The sequence below is a fragment of the Rattus norvegicus genome, chromosome 1, assembly GCF_036323735.1.
Source record: "Rattus norvegicus strain BN/NHsdMcwi chromosome 1, GRCr8, whole genome shotgun sequence".
In the NCBI taxonomy this organism is placed as follows: Eukaryota; Metazoa; Chordata; class Mammalia; order Rodentia; family Muridae; genus Rattus; species Rattus norvegicus.
This window is the reverse complement of record NC_086019.1, coordinates 17,790,845-17,814,107: the sequence shown is the minus strand read 5'-3', so window position 1 is coordinate 17,814,107 and position 23,263 is coordinate 17,790,845. Positions and strand designations below refer to the sequence as shown.

The following is a 23,263-nucleotide window of genomic DNA, read 5'->3' as shown; positions in this document are numbered from 1 at the left end:
AATATGATTTTGAAACTGATCTTGCTTTTCTGGTGTGTTTGGATATTCCGTGTTTGCTTTGGTGGGAGAATTGGGCTCCGATGATGCCATGTAGTCTTGGTTTCTGTTGCTTGGGTTCCTGCGCTTGCCTCTCGCCATCAGATTATCTCTAGTGTTACTTTGTTCTGCTATTTCTGACCGTGGCTAGACTGTCCTATAAGCCTGTGTGTCAGGAGTGCTGTAGACCTGTTTTCCTGTTTTGGGGACAGAGTGTTCTGCTTTCGGGCATGTAGTTTTTCCTCTCTACAGGTCTTCAGCTGTTCCTGTGGGCCTGTGTCTTGAGTTCACCAGGCAGGTTTCTTGCAGGGGAAAAGTTGGTCCTACCTGTGGTTCCAAGGCTCAAGTTTGCTCGTGGGGTACTGCCTAAGTCCTCTCCACGGCGGCAGCAACTGGGAAGATCTGCGCCACTCTTTCCGAGAGCCTCTGTGCACCAGGGTTCCAGATGACGTTTGGTGTTTTCCTCTGGCATCTGGATGTGCACAGAGTGCAGTCTCTTCTGGTTTCCCAGGCGTGTCTGCCTCTCTGAAGGTTTAGCTCTCCCTCCTACGGGATTTGGGTGCAGAGAACTGTTTATCTGGTCTGTTTCCTTCAGGTTCCGGCGGTGTCTCAGGAGCAGGGGTCCTGCCGCTCCTGGGCCCTCCCCTACGGGAACCCAGAGGCCTTATACAGTTTCCTCTTGGGCCAGGGATGTGGGCAGGGGTGGGCAGTGTTGGTGGTCTCCTCCGATCTGCAGCCTCAGGAGTGCCCACCTGATCAGGCGGTGAGGTCTCTCTCCCACGGGGTTTGGGAGCAGAGAGCTGCTGCGGGCCGGGATCCGCGGGTGGTTATTCCTTTCTTATCTCTTACTGTTTTCTCAAAGACCACACTTGTCCAAGCCATTTCCACATAGTTCAGAACCTCCTCTCCCCCAGGATTGCTGTCATTGATGATGCCTCAGTGAGGGTTTTACTGCTGTGAGCAGACACCATGACCAAGGCAACTCTTATAAAGGACAACATTTAATTGGGGCTGGCTTACAGGTTCAGAGGTTCAGTCGATTATCGTCAAGGCAGGAGCATGGCAGCATCCAGGCAGGCATGGTGCAGGAGGAGCTGAGAGTTCTACATCTTCATCTGAAGGCTGCTAGCAGAACACTGACTTCCAGGTAGCTAAGATGAAGGTCTTAAAGCCCACACCCACGGTGACACATCTACTCCAACAGGGCCACACCTCCATATAGTATCACTCCCCGGGCTATGCATATTCAAACCATGACAGATGATATCTTCAAAGTCATCAATCTAGAAATGGTCTCCCATCTTGCCTCCCCTCTGCTCCCTCTCCTGCTAGTGCTGTTCAGTCTGCAATTTAAACATTACCCACTATGAGCCACTTCTGTAACTCCCACATCCTTCCCTCAGTACAAATATCGCAAGAGTCAGTGATCATTTACTTACCTGGCCGTGTTCACTATAACCTGTGAGCTCCCCGAAAGAAGTTTATTGGACTTCTCATGAATGTGATGCAGATGTTAGAAGCTGCAGACACTGGGGAAGGAATGGGACACCCTATAACAGTTAAAAGCCTCACAAAGGTGTTATTAGATGGTGGCCAAGCGTATTTAGAGCTCCCGACTAAATCATGAATGATAAATGACTGAATGGATGATAAACATCTTAGTTAGGGTCACCATTGCTGTGATAAAACACCATGACCAAAGTCAACATAGGGAGGAAAGGGTTTACTTGGCTTACATATCCTGAGTCATAGTCCATTTAGGGAAGCCAAGGCAAGAATTTCAACCAAGCTGGGAACATGGAGGCAGGAGCTGAGGCAGAGATCATAGAGGGGTGCTGCTTACTGGCTTGCTCCTAGTGGCTTGATTTCTTATAGCACCCAGGACTACCAGCCCAGGGGTGGCCCCACTCACAATGAACGGGCGCTCTCTCTCTCTCTCTCTCCCTCTCTCTCCCTAGTCACTAATTGAGAAAATACCTTACAGTCTCAGCTTCAGCCTGATCTTAAAGAAGCATTCTCCGAATCGAGGTTCCCTCCTTTCCGATGAATCTACCTTGTGTCAAGTTGCTAGAAATCCAGCCATCGCAGTAAGAATCCAGCATTGTCATGGAAATGAGATAGGGAATACAGAAGGAACTCTGCACCTTCAGAGAGAGCACAGTCAGTAGAGCGCTTGTCCATGTGCTTATAAGGACCTGACATTGATCCCCAGAACCCATATGGAAAAGTCAAGCAAGGTACTGGACAAACTGATACAAACTGATACAGGGACTCACTGGCCAGCCAGCCTAGGGCAATCAGAGAGTTCCAGACAAAGGAAAGACCTTGTATCAGAAACAAAATTCTGAGCACAACACCCAAGTTTGTTCTCCAGTCTGCACACAAATTCACACACACACACACACACACACACACACACACACACACACACACGATTCCCATCCTGCTGGAAGAGGAGGCACATGACAGTGACTGTCAGCATAGTGCAGGTATGCACAACCCATTGACTGCATGGGTCCCAGAATAGCTGTGAATGCAGACCAGCACTTTTGTAGACGATAATGTCTTGTAGGTGATGTTGTGTTTCCTCAGACATCCTGATCTTGTCTAAGTCCTGGAAGATAAAATTAGTTAAAGGCTTGGTGCAGGGGTTAAACTTAACAGGGGGCTTAAATGGGGAATGTCCAGTAGAAGTTGGTGTCTAAAGAAAATTTGAACACATAGGTTTAAAAATATGTCCATGGGGCAAGTCAAGAGTCTGGCCTGACTAAAGAGGCTATAGAAAGGTAGATATGGGGTAGGTGTTCAAGCCTATGAGAGTCGCTAATTTAAGAGAACTATAATTAAATTAAATTGAAATGTGACTCCATATTCTCCCAAAAGTTAATATTTCTTTTAGCCCACTGTTATGGCTTGTACTAGGGAGTGGTACTATTAGAAGGTGTGGCCCTGTTGGAGTGGGTGTGTCACTGTGGGTGTGGGCTTTAAGACCCTCATCCTAGCGTCATGGGAGCCAACACTCTGCTAGCAGATAAAGATGTAAAACGCTCAGCTCCAACTGTACCTTGATGACAATGGACTGAACCTCTGAACCTATGAGCCCGACCCAATTAAATGTTTTCCTTATAAGAGTTGACCTTGATCATGGTGTCTGTTCACAGCAGTAAAATCTTAACTAAAACACCTACTTACATTTTCTTTTACTTACATTTCCTTAGGTCTTTTTTTTTTTTAGATTTTTAAAATTTATTTAATGTATATGAGCAGTACACTGTAGCTGTCTTCAGACACATTAGAAAAGGGCACTGGATCCCTTTACACATGGCTGTGAGCCACCATGTAGTTCCTGGGAATTGAACTCAGGATCTCTGGAAAAGTAGTCAGTGTTCTTCACCACTGAGCCATCTCTCCACCCGTTTCCTTAGGTCTTAAAGAAGAGTGTGATGACTGAGCTCCAATTGTCCTCCAGAGTAAAGAAAGAGAGCAGGCCTGAGATGCGTCCATGGAGATGTAGCGGCTGATACAAAGTTGCTCACTTTCAGTAGAGGCCATTGCTTCCTCCTAGGGAGTAAAGACTGACCTTTAGAACTGCACCGTGAGATGTCAACTGCAGTCTTCGAGTTGTTTCTGAACGGTACTAGGGGGCTGGCTGGTTCAGAGAATCATCTTGTACATGACAGCAATGGAACCAGACGATTCCAGATGAAAAACAGGCGAGAAAGGAAATGAAAGAGAGGCATAATGTTTGCCAAGCCCAAGCGCCCTCTGCAGTTCCCAGCTAGGGCGACGACGCTGCCTCACATGACACAAAACTCATCGTGAAACTCCAACCAGCGGCGGGGCAGAATGAGCGATTCTATTGTGGACAGAACCCCCGCTCTGCTGATGAACTTCGGGAAGGAAGAAAATAGCTGTCGAATCTCCAACTGTTACCCTTTGCTTTGCTTAGGAGGGATAAAAAGTAGAGGCCATGTCTCCACGCTGAAACTCAGAGGTAAATGCTTGCCTTTCATGCGCTTGTTCAGACCCCCGATACACACCAGACTCTAGGAGATATTTTTTTTCTGTAATTTGTTGTGCATTATTAGCTATTTACATAATTACTCTAATTAAGCTAGTTATAGCAGTTCCTGTAAATATGTGAGAGATCACTGAAACATGTAATTATGTCCTTATATCATTAATTAAACTCTATCAGCTGGGAAAATTACTGTAAATATGTCTGGAGGTGTCATTAGTCTGTGTAATGGAGACACAGAGGTCTTTATTGAACTACAATAAAATGACCGGCGTTAACACCCATTTAAAACACTATTTGTGACTTTGTTTTTAAAATCCAGAATCTCTGTGTCAAAGGGAAAAAAAGAATACATTTATCTTTCACCCCCAATGGTTTGGAACATAGATAGCAAGTGTGGAGCTTTAATGTGAATTAAGGGGGAAGAAAATGGTGGCGTGTGTTTTCCTCCCTATTGGTCATTCCTAACATTGCAGGGGTGGGCCTCAGGAAGCCTCCCCCTGGACCACTCTCAGCTGAGGCCAAGGCAGGGGAAACCCCCCTCCTCCCCCGCAGAAGATGTGTCAGCCTTTGACACAGACAATGCACCTAGGCTCTCCTGTCCTACCAAGCAAGCTTTTTCCCCTTAAGGTTTATGTGGGCATCAATGCTCCGACACCCGCTGCCCAACATTATAAACACCAAATGTAGGGAAGTGTAGAGCAAGTGTATTTCGTGGGGGCAAATTACTAAAGCGAGAACGCCAGACACGCCCACACAGGACAAAGGCAGCCTAGCATCCAGCACTGAATCCCTTCAGGGCAGCTTCTGCCTCTTCCTGAGAGGCCTGCCGTCCCTACCTGCAACTCCACCCTACCAGACGCCAAGAAACGGGCGTCCTGATTCGGTTACTAAAAAAATGTGTGTGGATAGCTCGTCCGGAGAGACACAGAAGCTTTATTGATTCAAAGATGCTCCATGTGAAGAAAGACTACCGGGGAGTGGAAGGAGGAGGGGATCCCCAGAGCGCGAGACACACAGGAAACCCCCTCCTTCAGAAAATAACAGAGAAACCTTTCAGTTCTTCAAGTGCAGAAAAGAAGGGCTTATGACTAGAAGTCTGATTCTCTTTAGTGGAGTCTGTATTTCTGGGAGTGGAAAAGTTAACCGTTCTTATATTAAAACCTGCACGTTTTTACCTTTTTTTTTTCTTTCTGGAAACCAACATCTACACTTTAAAAGTAAATTCTTTGAAGTAGACCTTTCTGAGTTTTAGAAGAAAAAAAAACCATGATTTTGTTTTTTAAATCATAAAATATATGATTCTATATCATATATGCGTATATATATATTACTTTTTTTAGGAAACAGATAAATCGACTTTAATGTCTGCTGCGTGAGATTCATTTATGGACTCTCTAGTTGTTTAACAACGTTGTTTGGATGAAGCACAAGTAAACCCGTGTTTAATTCTCTGTCTAATCACATGTAAAAATGGCACCTAAGAACAGTACCACAGCTTCTCGCTCCACCAATGGTTTCACGAACCTGTGGCCGCCGTGGAAATAGAAACGATGGAATGGATGAACCTTCATGTGTTTTACTGCATTTCACCTAAGTTCAAGCATCCTGAATGTCTCCTCGGAAGATCGCCACCAAAACATCCTTAGCTGTTATTGGGTGTTGAGTGTTCTGTGTCAGAAACTCTGGGATAAACTGTAAATCAAGCAAGAACGTTTTCTTCCTCTGTTTTCTGATGTTTTTGTTCGCTTTTATACAGGGTCTTCTTACCTTGGAGCCCGGACTGAACTGCTGGAACTTGACAACCTCCTGCCTCAGCCTCCAGAGTGCAAGTACCAATGTCATGCCTGTAAAGAACACAACGAATTAGATATGGCTGACAGTAGCATGCGATTTCAAATGCTGGTGGGAGTTTGAAGTGCCATTCACATAGACTGACTTATAATATTAAAAATGCATGGGCTGATGGCTCCGTTTTCCTACCCTTCCTTCATTTGTTATATTCAGAACACTTGATAGTGTGTGTATATGTGCATATGCATGTGAGTGTATGTGTGTGTTCATATGTGTGCATGTAGCACATGTGTGCATGTGTGTATGTGTGTGCCTGTGCTTGTGTGTGTGCATATGCATGTGTGAGTGTATGTGTGTGTTCATATGTGTGCAGGTAGTGTGTGTGCGCATGTGTGTACATGTGTGCCTGTACATGTTTATATGTATGTATATGTGTGTATGTTTGTATGTTGGCATGTGTGTGCATATGTGTGCATGCATGTACATGTGTGTGCTCGAATGTGTGAATGTAATATGTGTATTTATGTGTGCATGTGTGCATGTCTGTGTATATGTGTGTGTGCACCTGTACATGTGTGTATGTGTGTATTGATGTGTATGTGAGTGTATATGTGTGGTTTGGTGTGATGTGTGTATGTGTGTGCATATGTGTATGCATTTGTGTGTGTGTAGTATATGTGTCTGTTTGCATGTGTATGTGTATGTGCATGTATGTACACACACACGTGCAGGAACGATTTTCCAAAGATCCCCTCAGTAGCCTCATCTATCTGAAGGCTTCTTTGGCAGAGTGAGGCACCCTCAGAAGACACATTACCAGGCATAGCTTGCCACCTTCTATCCTGAATTCATTATTAAATTCCCTCCATAACTAACTTGTCTTCTCAAAGTGAAAGGTTACTCATAAAACAGCAGCCTCTCCCTAGCTCAGAAGAAGCAGCGGATACTGTAAAGAGACGAGGGAAACTGGGGGAGGCCTCCCTTGCTCTCTGAACCCTCAGCAGTTTATACCAGCTTCTAACTGTAACTCACTAAGCGGGGACACACCACAGTCCACCCCGAAGATGGACTTAGTTTTCCGGACGTACTTGTGACTCTGAACGGAAGAGAAGCCAACCATACTCTCTTTTGGAAGCCCTCACTTGGGCTGTTCGAGGCCACCATCAAAAATTAAACTTTCCTTCTACCTCCACAGCGATGGAGAAACAACGTGATTACCGCCTGCTGAATAGGTGTTCTGGACCTGGGGTTTTCTAATGAAGTCATCACTGAAGCAAGTTCCAGGTCATCGGAATAAACAGACCTTTCAGGCGATATGCCTGCCTGGCCAGGGAGTTCATCTCCAAAGGCTGTGTGACAGAGGTCCCAGTGAGAATCGACGAGTTCACTCACCTCACTTAAGCACACAGTAGTCCAAATTATCTATCAGGCCTGTTTATGATAAAGAAGAATCTAATATTGTAATTTTAAAGACTTCAGTGGTATCTAACGAGTATATATTTTTCAATCATTTCACAATGTTCACAGTACAGTATTTCCTACAGACAGAGCAGAGATGAAAGCACGGATTTATTGTGGGCTCCTTCCTACCCTTGCTAAATGTCTGGGATATAGTTGCATAGGCTTACATACTGCCTAATAAATTTTTTATGTCTGCCTAATTTGGGCCTCTTCACAACCAAATTCTCAACTCAAAAATGAATGAAAGCTCAGACCTTGACCTTGTATTCAGGTAGCACATGCTCGTAATCTCAGCACGAGAGGCTGAGGCAGGAGGATCCCTGCAAACTTGAGCCAACACAACCAGCTCTAGGACAGCCTGGGGTCCCAACTGGGGCCCTGATGCAAGAAGAAAAGGAAAAGAAAATAAATGGACACATATTATTAATAGTAAATATGTTACTTTAAAAAGTTGTGGTTGGAAGAATATTCTGCCTTTCCTTTAGGGTTATTGTCAGATACACAGAAACAGTATCTCTGTTTGGGCTGTTAGTCTTAATTTGCTCTCTGTTACTGTGATAAAGACCATGGCCAATGCAACCTGGGGAGGAAAGGGATATTTCATCTCACAGCTTAAAGTCCATCACTAGGAAAGTTGGAGCAGGAAATTAAGGCAGGAGCCCAGAGACAGGAACTTAAGCAGAAGCCATAGTGGAATACTGGTCACTGGTTCTCTAGTCACAGTTCATTCCCCTGGCTTTCTTTACATCCAGGGCTACCTGCCTAGAATTGATGTTGGCCACGGTCAGTGGTCACGGCCCTCCCATACCAATCATCAGTGGAGAAAGTGACAACACAGACTTGCTTATAGACCAATCTGGTGGCAGCAATCCTTCAGTTAAGGATGCCTTCCTCCTGATGACTTCAGCTTGTGTCAAGTTGACAAGAATTAGTCAGCACACTGCAGAATGGCTTATAAGGAGCAAATCATCCCCAGTGTCTTAGCTGGTTGCTATAGAGTTAAATATAACCTCATCTCTCCTGAGTCGTTGTGCTTGAGAACCACCACCCAGGCTGGTCTTCCTGACTGAACATCTTCAGTCAGGGACTTGACCACTCATTTCTGACTCCCTCTCCTTATTGGTATCTAACACGTGACAAGTCTTGAGTGAATATTTGCTATTCTACACCAAAGAAGTGATAAAAATGTTTTGTGTGAACGTAACCAACACAGCACCATGTCAACTGTAAGTATTGAACATTATTTTCTAAATCTCAGAAGAAAAAAATAGAAGACAATGACATTTCCTTTCTACTATAATGTAATAACATGAATTGTCTAAGTTACTAATATTGTTAGTGAAGTCTTACTTGTTCTTTCTCTCTGCCTCAGACTCTGAGTACTTCATGCCCAGTACTGAAGCTACAGTGTATCTAACACAATGAACTAAACAGAATCATTTTATTTCCCTGATCAGGCAAGTATGCCTTAAGGATTAGCATTAGTTGGAAGTGGCTTAGTAAGTAGTAACTATTAGTCTACTATTTCAATCCATTCGATTGTAGCCATATTTAAATTCTTGCAACTTATTCAGTCTCTGAAATACTTTGACTCACGTTATCACTCCACTTTTCCTTTCGTTCTGTGTTGACTCTGACATAGGCAGCATCTCTGGTGTATGGATGAAGACAAGATGCTCAGACTCTAGCAGACTGCAGACTGGGAGTGCTCTGAACCAAAAATCGGACGCCTACCCCCCTACCCTTATACTACCTTCTGCCACTGTCCCAGGGGAAGTTACTAAATAATTTAGCTTAACTCTCAAGTCGAATAACTGGAGCACATTGGGAGAAGTTCCTCATCTGTAGTATCCAGGGATTGACCCAGAGTCTCTATCACTTGTATGGTGCAGAGGTGATCTTCTTTGACTCAACCAAACAGAAGGCAAGGATGTGGGACTTAGGGAGAGCAGGGGAAGAGGGGGGGGAGCAGAGGGGGAAAGCAGAGGGGGGAATGGACAAGCAAACGAAGTTGATTTCAATTCCTGAAACTGACTGCCCCCAACATTTGAGGAATGTTTATAAAGTTCGTATGACTGGTTGCACAAGGGTTTAGTGAACCCAACACCCAGTTTTCTAGGGTGCTTACAGTGTTTCTCTAAAAGCCCCCCTCCCCCCATCAGTGTTAGCCAATTCTGTTGGCAATGCACATCTCCAGATCTTAGTGACGTCTATCGAATGAGACTTTCTGGACGTGTCCTGTTATGCATGTCATGTTATAATTTTAGTCCAGCCACTCTTCTAGAGGGAGGGAGAGAGGGAGGGAGGGAGGGAGAGAGGGAGGGGAAGGGGGTGGGAGGAGGGGAACGGGAAGGAGGAAGGGGAGGGGAAGGGGAGGAGAAGGGGAGGGGGAGGGGGAGAGAGAGGTGTCAAGGACACATTGGACATGAAGCTGGTATTCTGCCAATCACTAAAGAACTTACTTTGTCTTCAAAGAAGACATTTTGAGTCACAGGCCTCTAGTTGAGTCACTGAAGATGGCAGAGGACCCAGAGGACCCAGGTAAGCGAGGCTCGGCAAGGCATGTCTCTAAGTCACAGCACTTAGGAGCCTGAAGCAGAGATTTGGAGTCGAGTTCAATGTTAGGGGCCAGGCTGGACCACATAGCCAGATCCATTTCAGGCAAACAAACCAACAAATACAAAATAAGCCAGTACCTGGGTACGGAGCTCTATGGAATTTGGGGGGATATTACTGGTTTGGTGCTTATACACACATGATATGAGAATTTGAAGAATCTTGGATGTAAAGAAAACAGTTAAGTTCTTTCCTCTTTACAGCCCTGTAGAGACAGATCTAGCTAAGGTGACAAAGACATCGGCAGAGGTAACAGACGAGGCTGGCGAGTTTGGAAAGTTCCCAGATGAACTTTCTGTTCTGGTCAAGAGTCATCTCTACAAGCAAGGTTCTAAGAAACTTGAGTATTATGACCCGGACTGCTTAAGACCTTTCCTGTGTGTCAATAGTTAAGAGAATGATTTTTTTGAGAGAACCAGCATCAGGAAGGCAGTAAGAGTGTAGTCTGGAGGAGTTGGTATCAGGGACAAACAAAGAGGGACAGGACTGGATAACGTTTAAAAGAATAAACTTGACCAGACTTTGTTCTTGATTAAGTGTTGAGGCAGGAAGGCTCCAAATTCCTGCTTGACTACAACTGAAAAACGGGTGGTACTACCCCTGCTCAGAGAGAATGTACAAGGCAGCCTGCTGTAATTTCAAAACTTTACTTGGCAAGTTCTGTTCAATGAGTCATCTATGCAAGAGCTCTTAATAGTCTAAAAAATGACCAACGAAGAGATAACATGACACAAAGAGCAAACTACCAGTTTCTGCACTCACAAACTCAGTTTAGATTTTTGGCAAAAAGCCTGCTTACTGCTCCAGGAATCCTAGCCAACACTAGCATTAGCAGTCCCACCTTTACAAGCTGAAAGGTACCTTTAAGTATATTACAGTAAGAGTTCTCCCCCCATTCATTTAACCTTAGCAACGCCTACTTCCCTGATTGTTAATTAAAAAGAATGTAGCATGGTGACACACATCTGTGACCTCAGGACTAAGCAGACTGAGGCAACAGCATGGGGGCTTTGTGGTCAGCCTGGGCTACATGGAAAAAGAGGCAGCAATAAAAGAAGCTAAAAAGTCAATGTCATTTTATTTAAAAAAAAAAGTCTTGTGTATATGTTGTTCTCTAATGTTCAGGGGGATATCATGAAGTCTCTGTTATTTGAATTAAAAGAAAATATCAAAGGATTTCCCCATTTTTATTTTTATCCAGGCATGCATCTATGTGTTTGGCATGTGTTTGGGGTGAGTCGGTGCCTTTCACCTTATTTGAGACAGTTTCTCTTTCTGTTGTTCTCTGTTGTTACATATGCCCCTCCAGCTGACTGGGAGCTCCTGGGAGTTCCTCTGTCTCCACCTCCCATCTTGCCTTAGGAAAAGTTTTCAAACAAAAACGTTGCCTTTCCAAGGCAAGGGTCTGTCAGGCTGAGCTAAAATAGAATCAGGTTATCTTTCCCCTCCCCGGGAAAGTTCGTACCTTAGAATTTTCTCTAAGGTTCCATGTAAAGGATTGTGAGAGCTTTGATAGTTTCTTTAAAGGCTATTTTACTTACAAAAGTAAGATGCTTGCTTAGCTTAAATTCTCACACCTAACATAAGTACTTACTAAACAAGATAGTTTTGGAAACAAGTTTTCATAAGCTGGCTATTTTTATTAAATTTGTATCGCTTCTGTAAGCCAATGTAGCCTGTACACACATCACAACTTTGTGGTATGGGCTTTACTTGTTCACCAATTTTTATGTTTCTACTAATAAATTTAAATTCAGAATGATGGTGTACCTTGTTCTAACAAGGTTCACATTTAAATTATGTCATTTACTTAATGTGAAGGGTCCAAAGTATACATAATAACTTCCTTAGGGGCACTTTCTTCTTGAACTGTTTGAGTTAAAAACCGTGTTTCTAAGACTTTGAATGAAGAGGAGGAGGAACAGCAGGAGAGCCCACAGCGGTTGGGACAAACTAGTAATTAGGAAGCATGTAAGGTTACCAAAGGGTTTTTCAGAACAACTAAGAGATCTTTCTTCAGTTGTTGGAATCAAGCATTTATTCCCATATCAATTTTCATAACTAGCTTCAAATAGCCACTTGAGTTTACATCACAGTAAACACTACATAAAGAAATGCTATAATAAACAGTGGAGATCAATGTGCAGTATAGAGAAGGAGGGGCAACAAAGTTCAGAAACAGAATATGACAAACAATATGCTTAAAAGAAAACCCTTTCTGAGCCACATGGCCAAAAAGGCAGAGCCCTACAGACAGCTGAGAAGCAAAGCGGTGGCAATTAGATCCCTGTGGTGCTCTGCACCCGCCAAGCCTACCAACCTTCGACCAAGAAGAGCAGCATGGCCGTCGGCGGGTCCTGCAGTGTGAGAGAAATTACAAGAACACACAGACAAGGAAATAAACGCTGGAGGCTCTCACGGGGCAGTGAATAGAACTGAGGATTTAGGATAAAAAGCAGAGGCTTACACTTCGATCGAGAAAACCACCTCGTCTTTCTCAATCTTGGTAATAATCTGTGAAACAGAAAAATACTTGCCATGGTGGTCTAGGCTGTAGCTCAATGGGAGAGCTCTTACCTGGAACGTAGAATGCCCTGAGTTTAACTACGAGCACCAAAGTGAACCAGACAGGAAAGGGATTAGATGGAAGAGCTGAGGCCTGCCGAATTATGAGATAATACATACCCAAGCCTGTTGCAAAGTGTATCGCCCAAGAGTAAGGCATTGCCGCCTTTTCAGCAGAGCTGTGCAGATGTCTCAGCAGTTAAGAGCATGTACTCCCTTCGCTGAGGACCTGAGTTCAGTTCCCAGCACCTATGTCAGCTGTTTCGCGACTGCCTGAAACTCCAGCCCCAAGGTAGCCAACACCGTCTTCTGTCTCCCCCCAGGCAACTGTGCTCAGTTGCACACACTCCCACATAGACACAGTGCATATGCAAAATTTAAAAATGACTAAAAATGAGAGTCCAGAGACCTGGCTCAGAAGCTAAATACACTTGTTGCTCTTGCAGGGGACCCAGGCTCAACGATTCATAACTTCAGTTCCAGGGAATCTGACACCCTCTTCTGACCTCCACGGGCACCAGGCATAGATGTGATACACATATACACACTCAGACACACACACTCACACACATGGGAAAATGAAAGAATATAATAAAATGAAATACAAAACAAAAATCGTTAAAAAATTTTAAAACAAGAAAAGTTTAAAAATGAAATAAAACCCTTTAGGGAAGTATGTTTAAAGTGAGCTAATACGTAAGCAGGTCCCAATCAATTGTCAACAGCTCAACAAGTGTTTCTATACTCACCTTCCAGGAATGACGGGTGTAGAAAGATTAATGTAGGATAACTCCTCCCATCCAGCTTACAGTAAGACTCCCGAGGAGGTTGACAAAGGACATTTATAAAAATAAGTAGAGAAGTAGATAGATAGACTCACAAGGAGGTAAGAAGGCCTCGGGTGTGACTTAGTTGGTAGAGAGAGCATTTTCCCAGCATGCACAGAACCGTAGGCTGGATCCCCACACCAGCATAAACCAGGCATGGTAAGGCGTGTTTGTATCTGAACACTTGGGCGGAAAAGCAGAAATCCAAGGTCATCTTTGGCTTCACAGAGTGATTGAGACCAGCCTGGGTTACGTAGACACTGTCTCAAAAGGGATATGAATACCGCAAAGACAGGATTAGTCCAGTGCTCAAATTCAAGGCTCAACTGTGGATTACAGAATCCCAGAAAGGCCTCAGGAAGAACACTGAGCTTCAGGGAAAGTGGTGGCTTGAATGAGAAATGTCCCCCCACAGACCCAGGTATTTGAACACTTTGTCCCTAGTTGGTGGCACTGTTGACTTTCTGGAGGAAGTACACCTGGTAGGGGTAGGCTTGGGGAGTTTATAGTCTCAGACCATTCTAGTTCGTTCTCTCTTCTTTGTGTCTGCACTTGAAGATGTGATCACTCTGCTGCCTGCTCTGGCCTGCAGTTGCCACTGTGGACTCCCCCTGCCAAAACAGAGCCTCCTCTAACTTGCTCTAGGACTTAGATGGCCAGCACTCACATAAGCAGAGAGGAGGAGGGCAGGCGTTTTCAGCTGGAGGCATGCTGTACACGCTAAAGGCCCCAGAGTGCCAAGGATTTTGTTTCGTTTTGTTTTGGTAGGGGGCTGCAGACATATTCTGGAGGAGTTAAGGTTGCAAGGTAAGTTGGTCGTGAGGCAAAATGGCATTCTGCCAGTGTCCCCAGAGAAGCTTTGCAGGCCGTCCACAGCTAAGCCCCGTTCGATTGGCTGTTGCATGAGCCATCCCAATAATTACATACCATCACCCCTGGGGGTAAGGTTGTGTAGGCACGGAGGCCAAGCAAACTTGAGGCAGGGAATGCCAAGTTAAGGAGTTCAGATCTTATCTTGTCAACATTAGGGAGCCAGATATAAGTCTTTACCCAGATGACTAAGTTATGGAAAGAGCTTATAATGAGATTCAAGTGGTTGGATGTGAGCTGGATGGCCAGAGAGAGAGGCCATAGTGTGGGGAGTAATTAGGAGGCTGGGAGGTCATTCAGGGATGGAGAAGAGGTTGGGTGTGTGCATGTGTGCATACATGCATGTGTATGCGTGTATGTGTGCATGTGTGTATGTGTGTGTACCTGAGTTTTTGCATATATCCGTGAAATATATAACAAAAAACTTGCTTCTTTCTTTTCAAAAGTGCATGGCTGGCAACGAGTGTTGTGTCCAGTGCATATTCCACATGGGTTTCAGCGATGGAAGCCATAGGAACATGGTCAGGTACACAAAGGTGCAAGAAAGGCCTGAGTATTTCACAGGAAGAACGGGAAAGGTTAGAGACACTTTTACTACTGTATAACTGTCACCTTGTTAATTCAGAGATAAAACAGCATGATCAAAAGTGACTTATGGAAGAAGGGCTTTGACTCCCACCTCCAGAGTGATAAGACTTCATCACAGTGGAAAAACATGGCGGCAAGCAACAGGCTTGGTGGCTGGAGCAAGAAGCCTGAGAGATCCCACCCTCAATTGCAGGCACAAATGGGTATCGCAAACGGGGAGTAAGGCAAGGCTCTAAGCCTCCAAATCCAGTGATGAGCTTCTAGCAAGGCCACAACTTCTAAGCCTCCACAAACAGTAGTATTAACCAGGGACCAAGGATTCAAAGACGGGAGCCTATAGGGGACCGTTCTCATTTAAACCTACACAACTGCATCCTCCAAGCTTGAAGGCATAGAGTATAAGACCAGAGAAATTCCATTCTGCCTTTACACAGGATGAACTTGACCCAGGAAACTTCTGGTTTATGTTATTCACTAAGCCCCTAAAAGTCATTCGCTTTTTCTGTTGTTATTTCTATTTGTAGTTCTTTCTCTTTAAAAGTTAATTTAATGTGTCTGACTGTTTTTTTCCTACATGTCACTAGATCCCCTAGTTCTGGAGTTATATTATAGATGGTGATGAGCCACCATGTTGGTGCTGAGAACTAAACTCAGGTCTTCTGGAAGAACAGTCGGTGCTCTTAACCACTGAGCCATCCTTCCTCCTCCCTCTGTTTGTATTCCCAAGATCGAAAGCTTGCATTTCATTGACTGGCTGAAAGCTGCTATTTCATACTAGTACTGTATCTGGGAGACTTGTAAAGGAGGAAAAACAGACTAGAGCTACTGAAAGGATAGGAGAGAGGTTACCTCTGTGAAGTGACATTTCGGACTTTCCTCAAAGCTTTGAAAGAATGGACTTGGGCAAAACTTAGTGATTTCGCAAAGCAATTTTATCAAAAGAGAAAGGGGTGTGACCTCCTTGCCAGCGGTTCGATGTCCTCCGAGCTGTGAATAGGGTACGAAACAAGTCAGGGTCCCCGATGAACATATAGACATATAGACAGAAGAGCCCCTGTCGGTAGAAGTAAGCGTGGCTTTTGTTTTTTTCCTGTCTTGATTTGTTCTGTTTTGTTTCCGTGTTTTGAGACATAATCTCCAAACAGAGCTTCAGCTGACCTGGAACTCACTTCCTTACCCAGGCCAGCCTTGAACTCGAGATCATTCTCCTGGGATTATCTGAGTTTATCGAATCGCTACCTGCCCAGCTTGTGTACACACTGTTTTGTAAAGCATGTATTTCACTTAGGGGCCACAGAGCAAACACACACTATCTTTAAGTGTGTGTGCCTATGAGATAGGAGATAAGGGTTTTGCTTTTTTTTTCCTTATTTTTTGAAATAAGTTATCTTTTCTTTTGTGTGTGTGCACATATGTGTGTCCCTGAGTGTGTGTATGCGTGTGTGTATGTATGTATGTGTGTGTATGTGTACATGTATGTGTGTGCATGTGTGTGTGCATGTGTGTATGTATGTATGTATGTGTGTGTATATGTGTGTGTTTGTATGTGTATGCATGGTGTGTATGTGTATGTGTGTGTATGCATGTGTATGTGTGTGCGTGTGTGTGTGCATGTGTGTATGTACATATGTATGTGTGTATGTGTGTGTTTGTATGTGTATGCATGTGTATGTGTGTGTGTGTGTGTGCATGCCCAGGAATTCCAGAAGAGGGTATGAGTTGCCCTGGAATGGGCATTACAAGCACTCATGAGCCCATCGGATCTGGATGCTGAGAACCTTTGTGAAAGCAGCGATTGCCGCAGCAACCTCAGATGTGTTTCCTGAGAAACAATTAAACAAGTTTGAAAGCCACTGCCCAATACTTTTTTCTCAAAACAAACAAAAGTCTTCTAAAATCGGTTAGAAAACTGTATTGAGTGAAAGGTTCCTGGCTGGGGATGTAGCTCAGAGAGAGTACACATTTTCCTCTGCACAAAGTCGTGGGTTCAACCCCCACTTCCACTCGATCTGTGTATTTATCCTCACCTAACCTCTACTTCTACCTCACAGTCTCTATGCGTTCATGGGGAACCTTAGGCTTGTCATGTCTGCACCTTAGGCTTGCGTATTAGCAAGTTTGTGATAGGAAGTAACTGTGGCCTTCATGCCAACAAATTCCTAAAACCGGCATTAGTGAGTGGAGGGCTTGTTTACCAAATGATGACTTTTCCAAAGGAAGCAGTCCACCCCATAGGATGTTCTACAACTTCCTGTGGTGTGAGCGCTCAAGCCATAGTCAACTTCAAGCTAAGACAATATGCTAAATAAGATATTAGAAAGAGACAGCATGTATAATATTGCCATCGTAGAGGCATAACAGAAAAGAAAATGTAGTAAACTTGCGAATGGCGAGTGTTGAATGTTATCTTGAGCTTCTAAGGTTGTTACTGATTTCTTTCTGCCATAGGCACCTGGCCTAGGGCCTCCCACATGCTGGACAAGTAGTTTTCACTGACGTGCACTCCAGACTTAACACTTTACTTCCTTCAATGATTGTGTCCGACAACCCCCTGCTGAGTCCTAGCCTGGTTCATCCTCTGTGGCACAGATTCTGATCCTTGAGTCTCTACTGCCTGCTGGACAAACCACAAACTCCACAGACTGATATCCATAAATGCTCTCCTCTTTGCAACGCCTAGCACACAAGTCTCTTCTAATGTCTCCGTTTCTCTCGAGGTCCAGGATCCAATTCAGTGAGCTTCTTAAAGGCTTGATGTAGGCCCCATTCTCTAATTCCATTCACTGATGTGCCCCTAACAAGAAACACATATCTTTTCATTAATGTTTGAACTGAGTCTTGAATAAAAGATTTGAGTCTTTCTAGGAACCAGAAGAACGGAGAGTGATTTAGGCAGAAGAATGTAATCATGAATCACAGGGCAGGGTCCAAGCTTAGGGAACATGGAGCTGACCAGTTATCTTGACTAAAAAGAATGAACTCTCTCTCTCTCTCTCTCTCTCTCTCTCTCTCTCTCTCTCTCTGTGTGTGTGTGTGTGTGTGTGTGTGTTCTGAATGAACGAGCTATATTATTAGAACTCTGAATTTGGAATATTGATTTAACACATTTGTGTGATATATTGGAACAGAAAAAGCCTGAAAGAGGCCAGCTCGCTTGTCTGAAGGAGGAGAAGAAGCCAACTGAAACAGTAGACACAACGAAGATATGTCTAATTCAGTAATTTAAGGATAGCAATGCACTTGAGCACCACCCTCTCTGAAGACTCCATATCATGCCACGGCAGGGTTCCCTTCATTGTTAAGATTAAAAGGTTTGCTGGGAGTCAACAGGAGGTTTATCTCAAACCTATGGATTTCAATTAGATACGCCACAGCTGTTCTTCATTAACTGACAGGACCAAGAGCTGTCTGTACTTTAACCATTTTGGTATTTACTGTAATTATTTCTCTTTTAATGCTGTGAGCCAAATTGGGTTGAGGGGGTGGTAAATGTGGGTGGTGGAGACATGGAACCCCTGGACCCAGGGCTGTAACTAAAATCGATAACGTTCGTCTTCAAGACGCTGCTGATTGGAGTTATTAAAGATCGGAAGCAAAGCGTCAGGGACTCAGGTCTTTTCTGGGCCATTTCTTCCTCCAGCCTTTCCTCCAATGGCAGTAAGAATGCTTCTGAAGCTCGTTTCTGTGAGAGGGCAAACCACAAAGGCCTGCAAGGGACCAGAGATTCCTTTTTCTTTGTGTTTCAGCTGAAGTTCACCACCATGGGAAGGCAAACAGGTTGTCACGGCCCTCTTGGTCACTGACACTAACTTTAGTAGAAGACACAAACTTTAGGCTCTGGAGAGCAGGAACACTGGGCCCAGGAGACGTGAAAGGCTATGGAAGAAATCCAGCAAACAAGAAATGGGCCTATGGAAACAGCCAAGATTGTCATGAGTGGCCCCGAGATTTCCCCCAGAGACAGCATTTGGACACTTGTTAAAATGTGGATTATCTGGTACCATCCCAAAAATGGAAGCCGTGGGACAGACAAGGACTGTGGCTTTCTTTGGGGGGGGGGGGTGTATCCAGTGATTCTGATGCACATTCAAGATGGCGGATGAGCTGCTCTGCAGGTGGACCACAGCAAGCATTCAGTTTTCTTAAAAACAAACAAAGGAAAAACAATGTTTCGGTTTTGTTGCATACTATTAGGGCTTGGTGAGTAAGAGAAGGTGGAATAGGGAGAAATATACAGTGTAACCATCAAACCATAAAACATTTTCTCCTAAGATCTCATCCTTTCCAGAAACACTCCCTTCTCTGTGCAGTGCATTCCAACCAAAAGCCCCATCTATTCCATCCTGCCACAGAGAAAATACCTCAGGGTGACGCGGAATATATAAGGTCGTTATCAAAGGTGCGTTGCCATACTTCCGAGTGTGTGTGTGTGTGGGGGGGGGTAGTGTGTAGACGCGGCCACAATATGCATTCTGAAATATCTTTAGAAATACGTTTTCACCCAGACAGGAGTTTTGATAGTGACATTTAATTATTTTCCTTCCGCAGCTTAAGGCATCGATATACCACAAATGATTGTAACACGACTGTGCCGTATTTTTAATTGGATTATGCATTATTCCTGTGACACATACGAGGAGGGAAATAGAAGGGTGTACAGTAAAATACGTGGGGGAAAAAGAAGATTCTGAATCCCCAGGCCACGGACACACAAATGCACAAAGCCATTAGAGAAATGGTGAAATGAGTATTTTTCTACTTAAAAGTGTTTTCTTTCTCCTTTTTTTAAAATAAAAGAATCATAAAGTGTCATTGTACCTCTTAAGGACTCTGTGATGGAGGCTGTGAAATCACCTTATCAAGGGCGGAGAGGCTCTGGAATGGAAAAGCTTTCATTGAGATGCATGGTGTAACAAACACCCAGACAGACTGCAGTCCCTTTAGTAGTGAGTGCGTCCTAGATGTGTGTCATAGACTTGTAAGTACTTATTGTTGGTGCACAGAAAGTCCACTACAGAATCCGCACATAAGTACTGGCTTCAAACGTGTGTTAGGTTGCAAGAGGCTTGTAACCACGCGGCCGTGGGTCACAGCCACGCTCTGCTTTCTTCTCTCTTGAAGAAACTGTTGTAGAACCTTAGGAGCGTGCTCTGAAATGTCTTCATAAAGATTAAACCATATAGCTAACTGTTAGAATGTTAGAAGCAACGTTTCGAACCCCAGATAAAGTCTTGAAACCCAGCTTGCTTCGACAATTTAATAAAATTATGACTCATTTCAGTAAGAGCATGCTTTTTTAGTAAGTAAAAAAAAAAAAAAAAAAAAAAAAAAAAAAAGCTTTCTGAGCTATGTTTGAACCCCTAGAGTACTTAGGACACTCACACACCCAGTCAGCACAAGCCTCGAACTCCTAAAAGATTAAAGGCAAAATAAATTGGTGTGTATTGAGAATGAAAAGAAAAATCCCCAAGGGTACTGATTTATAAACAGAAGTAACACTGAAAGTCCCCTGAAATCCCCCAGCTGCCAATCCTTATAAATTCAGCACTTCCCACATCGCTCCTTTGGGAGTCTGTACTTAAAGTAACAGGGATGTCTTAGCTGACTTGTGGCTGGTAAACTCTTCAAATTACACCCAACAGGGTCCTTACTGTTTAGCTCAATGGTTCTCGAGTCTTCCTAATGCCACGGTGACCCTTTAGTACAGTTCCTCATGCTGTGGTGGCTCCCAACAGAAACTTATTTTCGTCAGTATTTCATGACTGTAATTCTGTCGCTCTGGGATCATAATGTAAACATCGGATATGTCAAAACGTGCAGGATAACTGGGCCAGTCAATCAGCCCAAGTGGGTCGGGACCCACAGGTTGAGAACCACTGGTTTGTCTTTTGATTTAAAAAAAAAAAGTCAGAAGTGCAAAGGTGGGGGGGTTCCTGAGAACTGCTAGGGGTTGTTTGTTTGGAATCCAGTGGATTTGTCCAGCAGGACCTGAGCGCGCTACACAGGGGCAGAGGTGCGTGGTGGGCACTGCCTGGGATGGGTGGGTCGGGCGTGTGTCAAAGTGAAGGAGGAAGGGATTGTGACAAAACGCCGGTGGCATGTGGGCTGCAGGATCCCGGAGGGGAGTGAAAAATGAGCCCGGGGCTCTATCTGTCAAAGGCTATAGCCACAGGGCTGCCAGTGTTAAAGTATCCTTTGTCACTTACTAGTGAATTAAAGATGTCCCTTTAAAACTAAAACATGAAAAACTGGACCTAGCCAAAAAATCGTTGGGGGTTGGGGAAGTATGCTCACACTCTCTGGTCCTGGGGTCCGGGTGTATGTTGGGGTCGGGGCGCAGTTGAAACCCTGAGAGCAGGAGTGTGCCCCCCCAACCCCCAATCGGGGTGCCTAAGAGTGGAAGCGCTGCTGGTTCGGGCTCGGGAGCCCGGGAGCCTACGGAGAGGAGCGACCGCGTTTCGGCTGCAGTAAGCGGCAACAGCCGGACCCCGTGTGACCGGCGCCACCCGGGCCAAGGAGCGGGATTTGCTCCGGAAAAGGCGCCGCCGCGGCCGGGGCCGCCCCTCCCCAGCCCGGGCTCCCGGCCCGCCCGCCGTCCCGGCCTCGCTGCGCGCCAGGAGCAGCTCGGCGGCGCGAGAGGCGACTGGGAGCGGCGGCCAGGCGGGCTGCAGCTCGGGCGACCGCGGAGGCGGCGGGCAGGGCGCGTGCGCACTGCAGGGGCGCCAGATTTGGCGGGAGGGGGAGTGTCCAAACCTCTTTGTTTGATGGCATCTGTTTACAGAGTTACACTTTAATATCAACCTGTTTCCTCCTCCTCCTTCTCCTCCTTCTCCTCCTCCTCCTCCGTGACCTCCTTCTCCTCCCCTTTCTCCGGAGAAACTTCGCCCCGGTGGTGCGGAGCGCCGCTGCGCAGCCGGGGGAGGACGCAAGCAAGGCGGAGGGCAGCAGGAGGCGGCAACCGGTGCGGTCCCCGGGGCTCTTGGCGGAGCCCCGGCCCGCCTCGCCATGGCCCGGAGACCCCGGCACAGGTAATGGGGAGCCTGGGCCGGCGGCCTCGGGCTAGGGCGCGCGGGGATCCAGGCATCCCGGAGCAGGTGGGATTGCCTTCCCTGTTGGTTTGCGGGGCTGTCAGCCGGCACCTTGGTGGCAGAAGCCACTCTGGAGAAGGATGAATGGAAAACTCTCTGCGAGAAGCGCACCGGGTACAGTGGAAGCATGTCCAGAGGCTCTTTTTTTTTTCCCCCTTTTCTTTCTTTCTTTCTTCTCTTTTTTCTTTCTTTTCTTTTTCTTTTTGCAAGTTGCTCAGGGATACGTTTCTCTTTAATGGTGGTGGTTGAGGGGGTGGGGGGAGAGCGGTTCGGCACTTTTCAGCCAAGGACTGAACGGTCCCATCAGACCCGAGGAGCCCACCAGGTGTTTGGCTTGATGCCCCAGTGTCGGGAGTCGCAGCCTAATTGCTGCATGCACTGAGGTGTGTTTGCACTTGAAGAGCATATGGCAGATATAGGGGAAGGCCGGGTTGTTTAGCGGCTGCAGGTAGTTCATTTAAATTTCATTCATTCATTATGGAGGCGAGAGAGGCGTCAGCTGACAGGCAGGCAGCTGCAAAGATTTTAGGGGGACAAAAAAATGGGTTTGCAGATTGTTTTACCCCTGGTTTTCTGGAAGATTCTTGTACTCGTTCTGGGGTGGGGGGAGCTTTTATTTCTATTGCAAACATTGCCCGTGCCCGCGTCGCACATGTCACCGCACCGGCAGAGACGATGTGTGCACCTCTCTTTCCGTTTCGGCCCCACCTTTGGGAAGAGGGATCCGAAAGAGAGAGAGCTTGTGGGAACTGTCAGTTGCTGGCTGCTCAAGTCTAGCCAGCCTCGGGATTTCCCGAGGACACGCCGGGGGTCCCAGAGAGCAACGGATGAGGTGGGGTTAGCTCGGTGGCGGTCGCCACTGGGCACTAAGTGCTGGAGGCCGGCAGCACCCAGGGCAGCTGCAGCGCAGCCCGGGCGATGTCGCCTTCTCCTGGGCCGCGCGCACACGTGGACGCAGCTGAGGTCGCCGATGCTACCGGCGCTCTGCTCCAGCTGCCTTAGGTAGCTCACCTCTGGCAAGGCCACCAGACGACCCTAAGGAAGATTCTGGGGAAAAAAAAAAGTCCGCAGAGACAAAGTCTATCCGCGCCCGCCTTTCCACCCGTAGTTTGATTTTTGCTAAACTTAATCTTTTTTTTTTTTTCGAGCTATCAGGTACTGGCCCTGCAGGGCGCGGGCTCTGGGAAGTTGCAGGAGCGTGGGCGTGGGCCCTGCAGCGCACCCTCGGGATGGGCCCGGCGGGGAGCGGCAACCGCTGGGCATCGGAACAAGAAGGGGGTGAATTGGGGAGACCTTGGATCTTGGCTCCCAGTGCCTGGCCCCCGGGCCTGCCGCGCCAGCCTAAGTGCCACCCTTTAAGAGGTTTCGCCTTTCGCTTTTGGGATCTAAACCGCCAGCAC

The 23,263-nt window shown here is 45.9% G+C and overlaps 1 protein-coding gene and 1 long non-coding RNA gene across 3 annotated transcripts in view; one reads left to right on the top strand and one right to left on the bottom strand.

Moving 5' to 3' along the window:
* Positions 1–2,624: 2,624 nt before the first annotated feature.
* Positions 2,625–23,263, bottom strand: part of LOC134484959 (uncharacterized) — a 33,873-nt gene continuing 13,234 nt past the window's right edge. Inside the window, exons 2-3 of the long non-coding RNA XR_010062790.1 lie at positions 5,825–5,901; positions 2,625–3,597 (exon numbers count right to left, since the gene is read on the bottom strand). This is a non-coding gene — a long non-coding RNA (uncharacterized LOC134484959). The remainder of the gene's footprint in view (positions 3,598–5,824; positions 5,902–23,263) is intronic.
* Myb (MYB proto-oncogene, transcription factor) overlaps positions 20,802–23,263 on the top strand; it is a 33,998-nt gene continuing 31,536 nt past the window's right edge. The window contains exon 1 of one of the 2 annotated variants that reach the window (XM_039098949.2): positions 20,802–21,803. In XM_039098949.2, coding sequence (XP_038954877.1) covers positions 21,781–21,803 — 23 coding nt within the window. In that variant the 5' untranslated portion in view covers positions 20,802–21,780. The remainder of the gene's footprint in view (positions 21,804–23,263) is intronic. The other variant, NM_001427409.1, reaches the window with a different exon arrangement.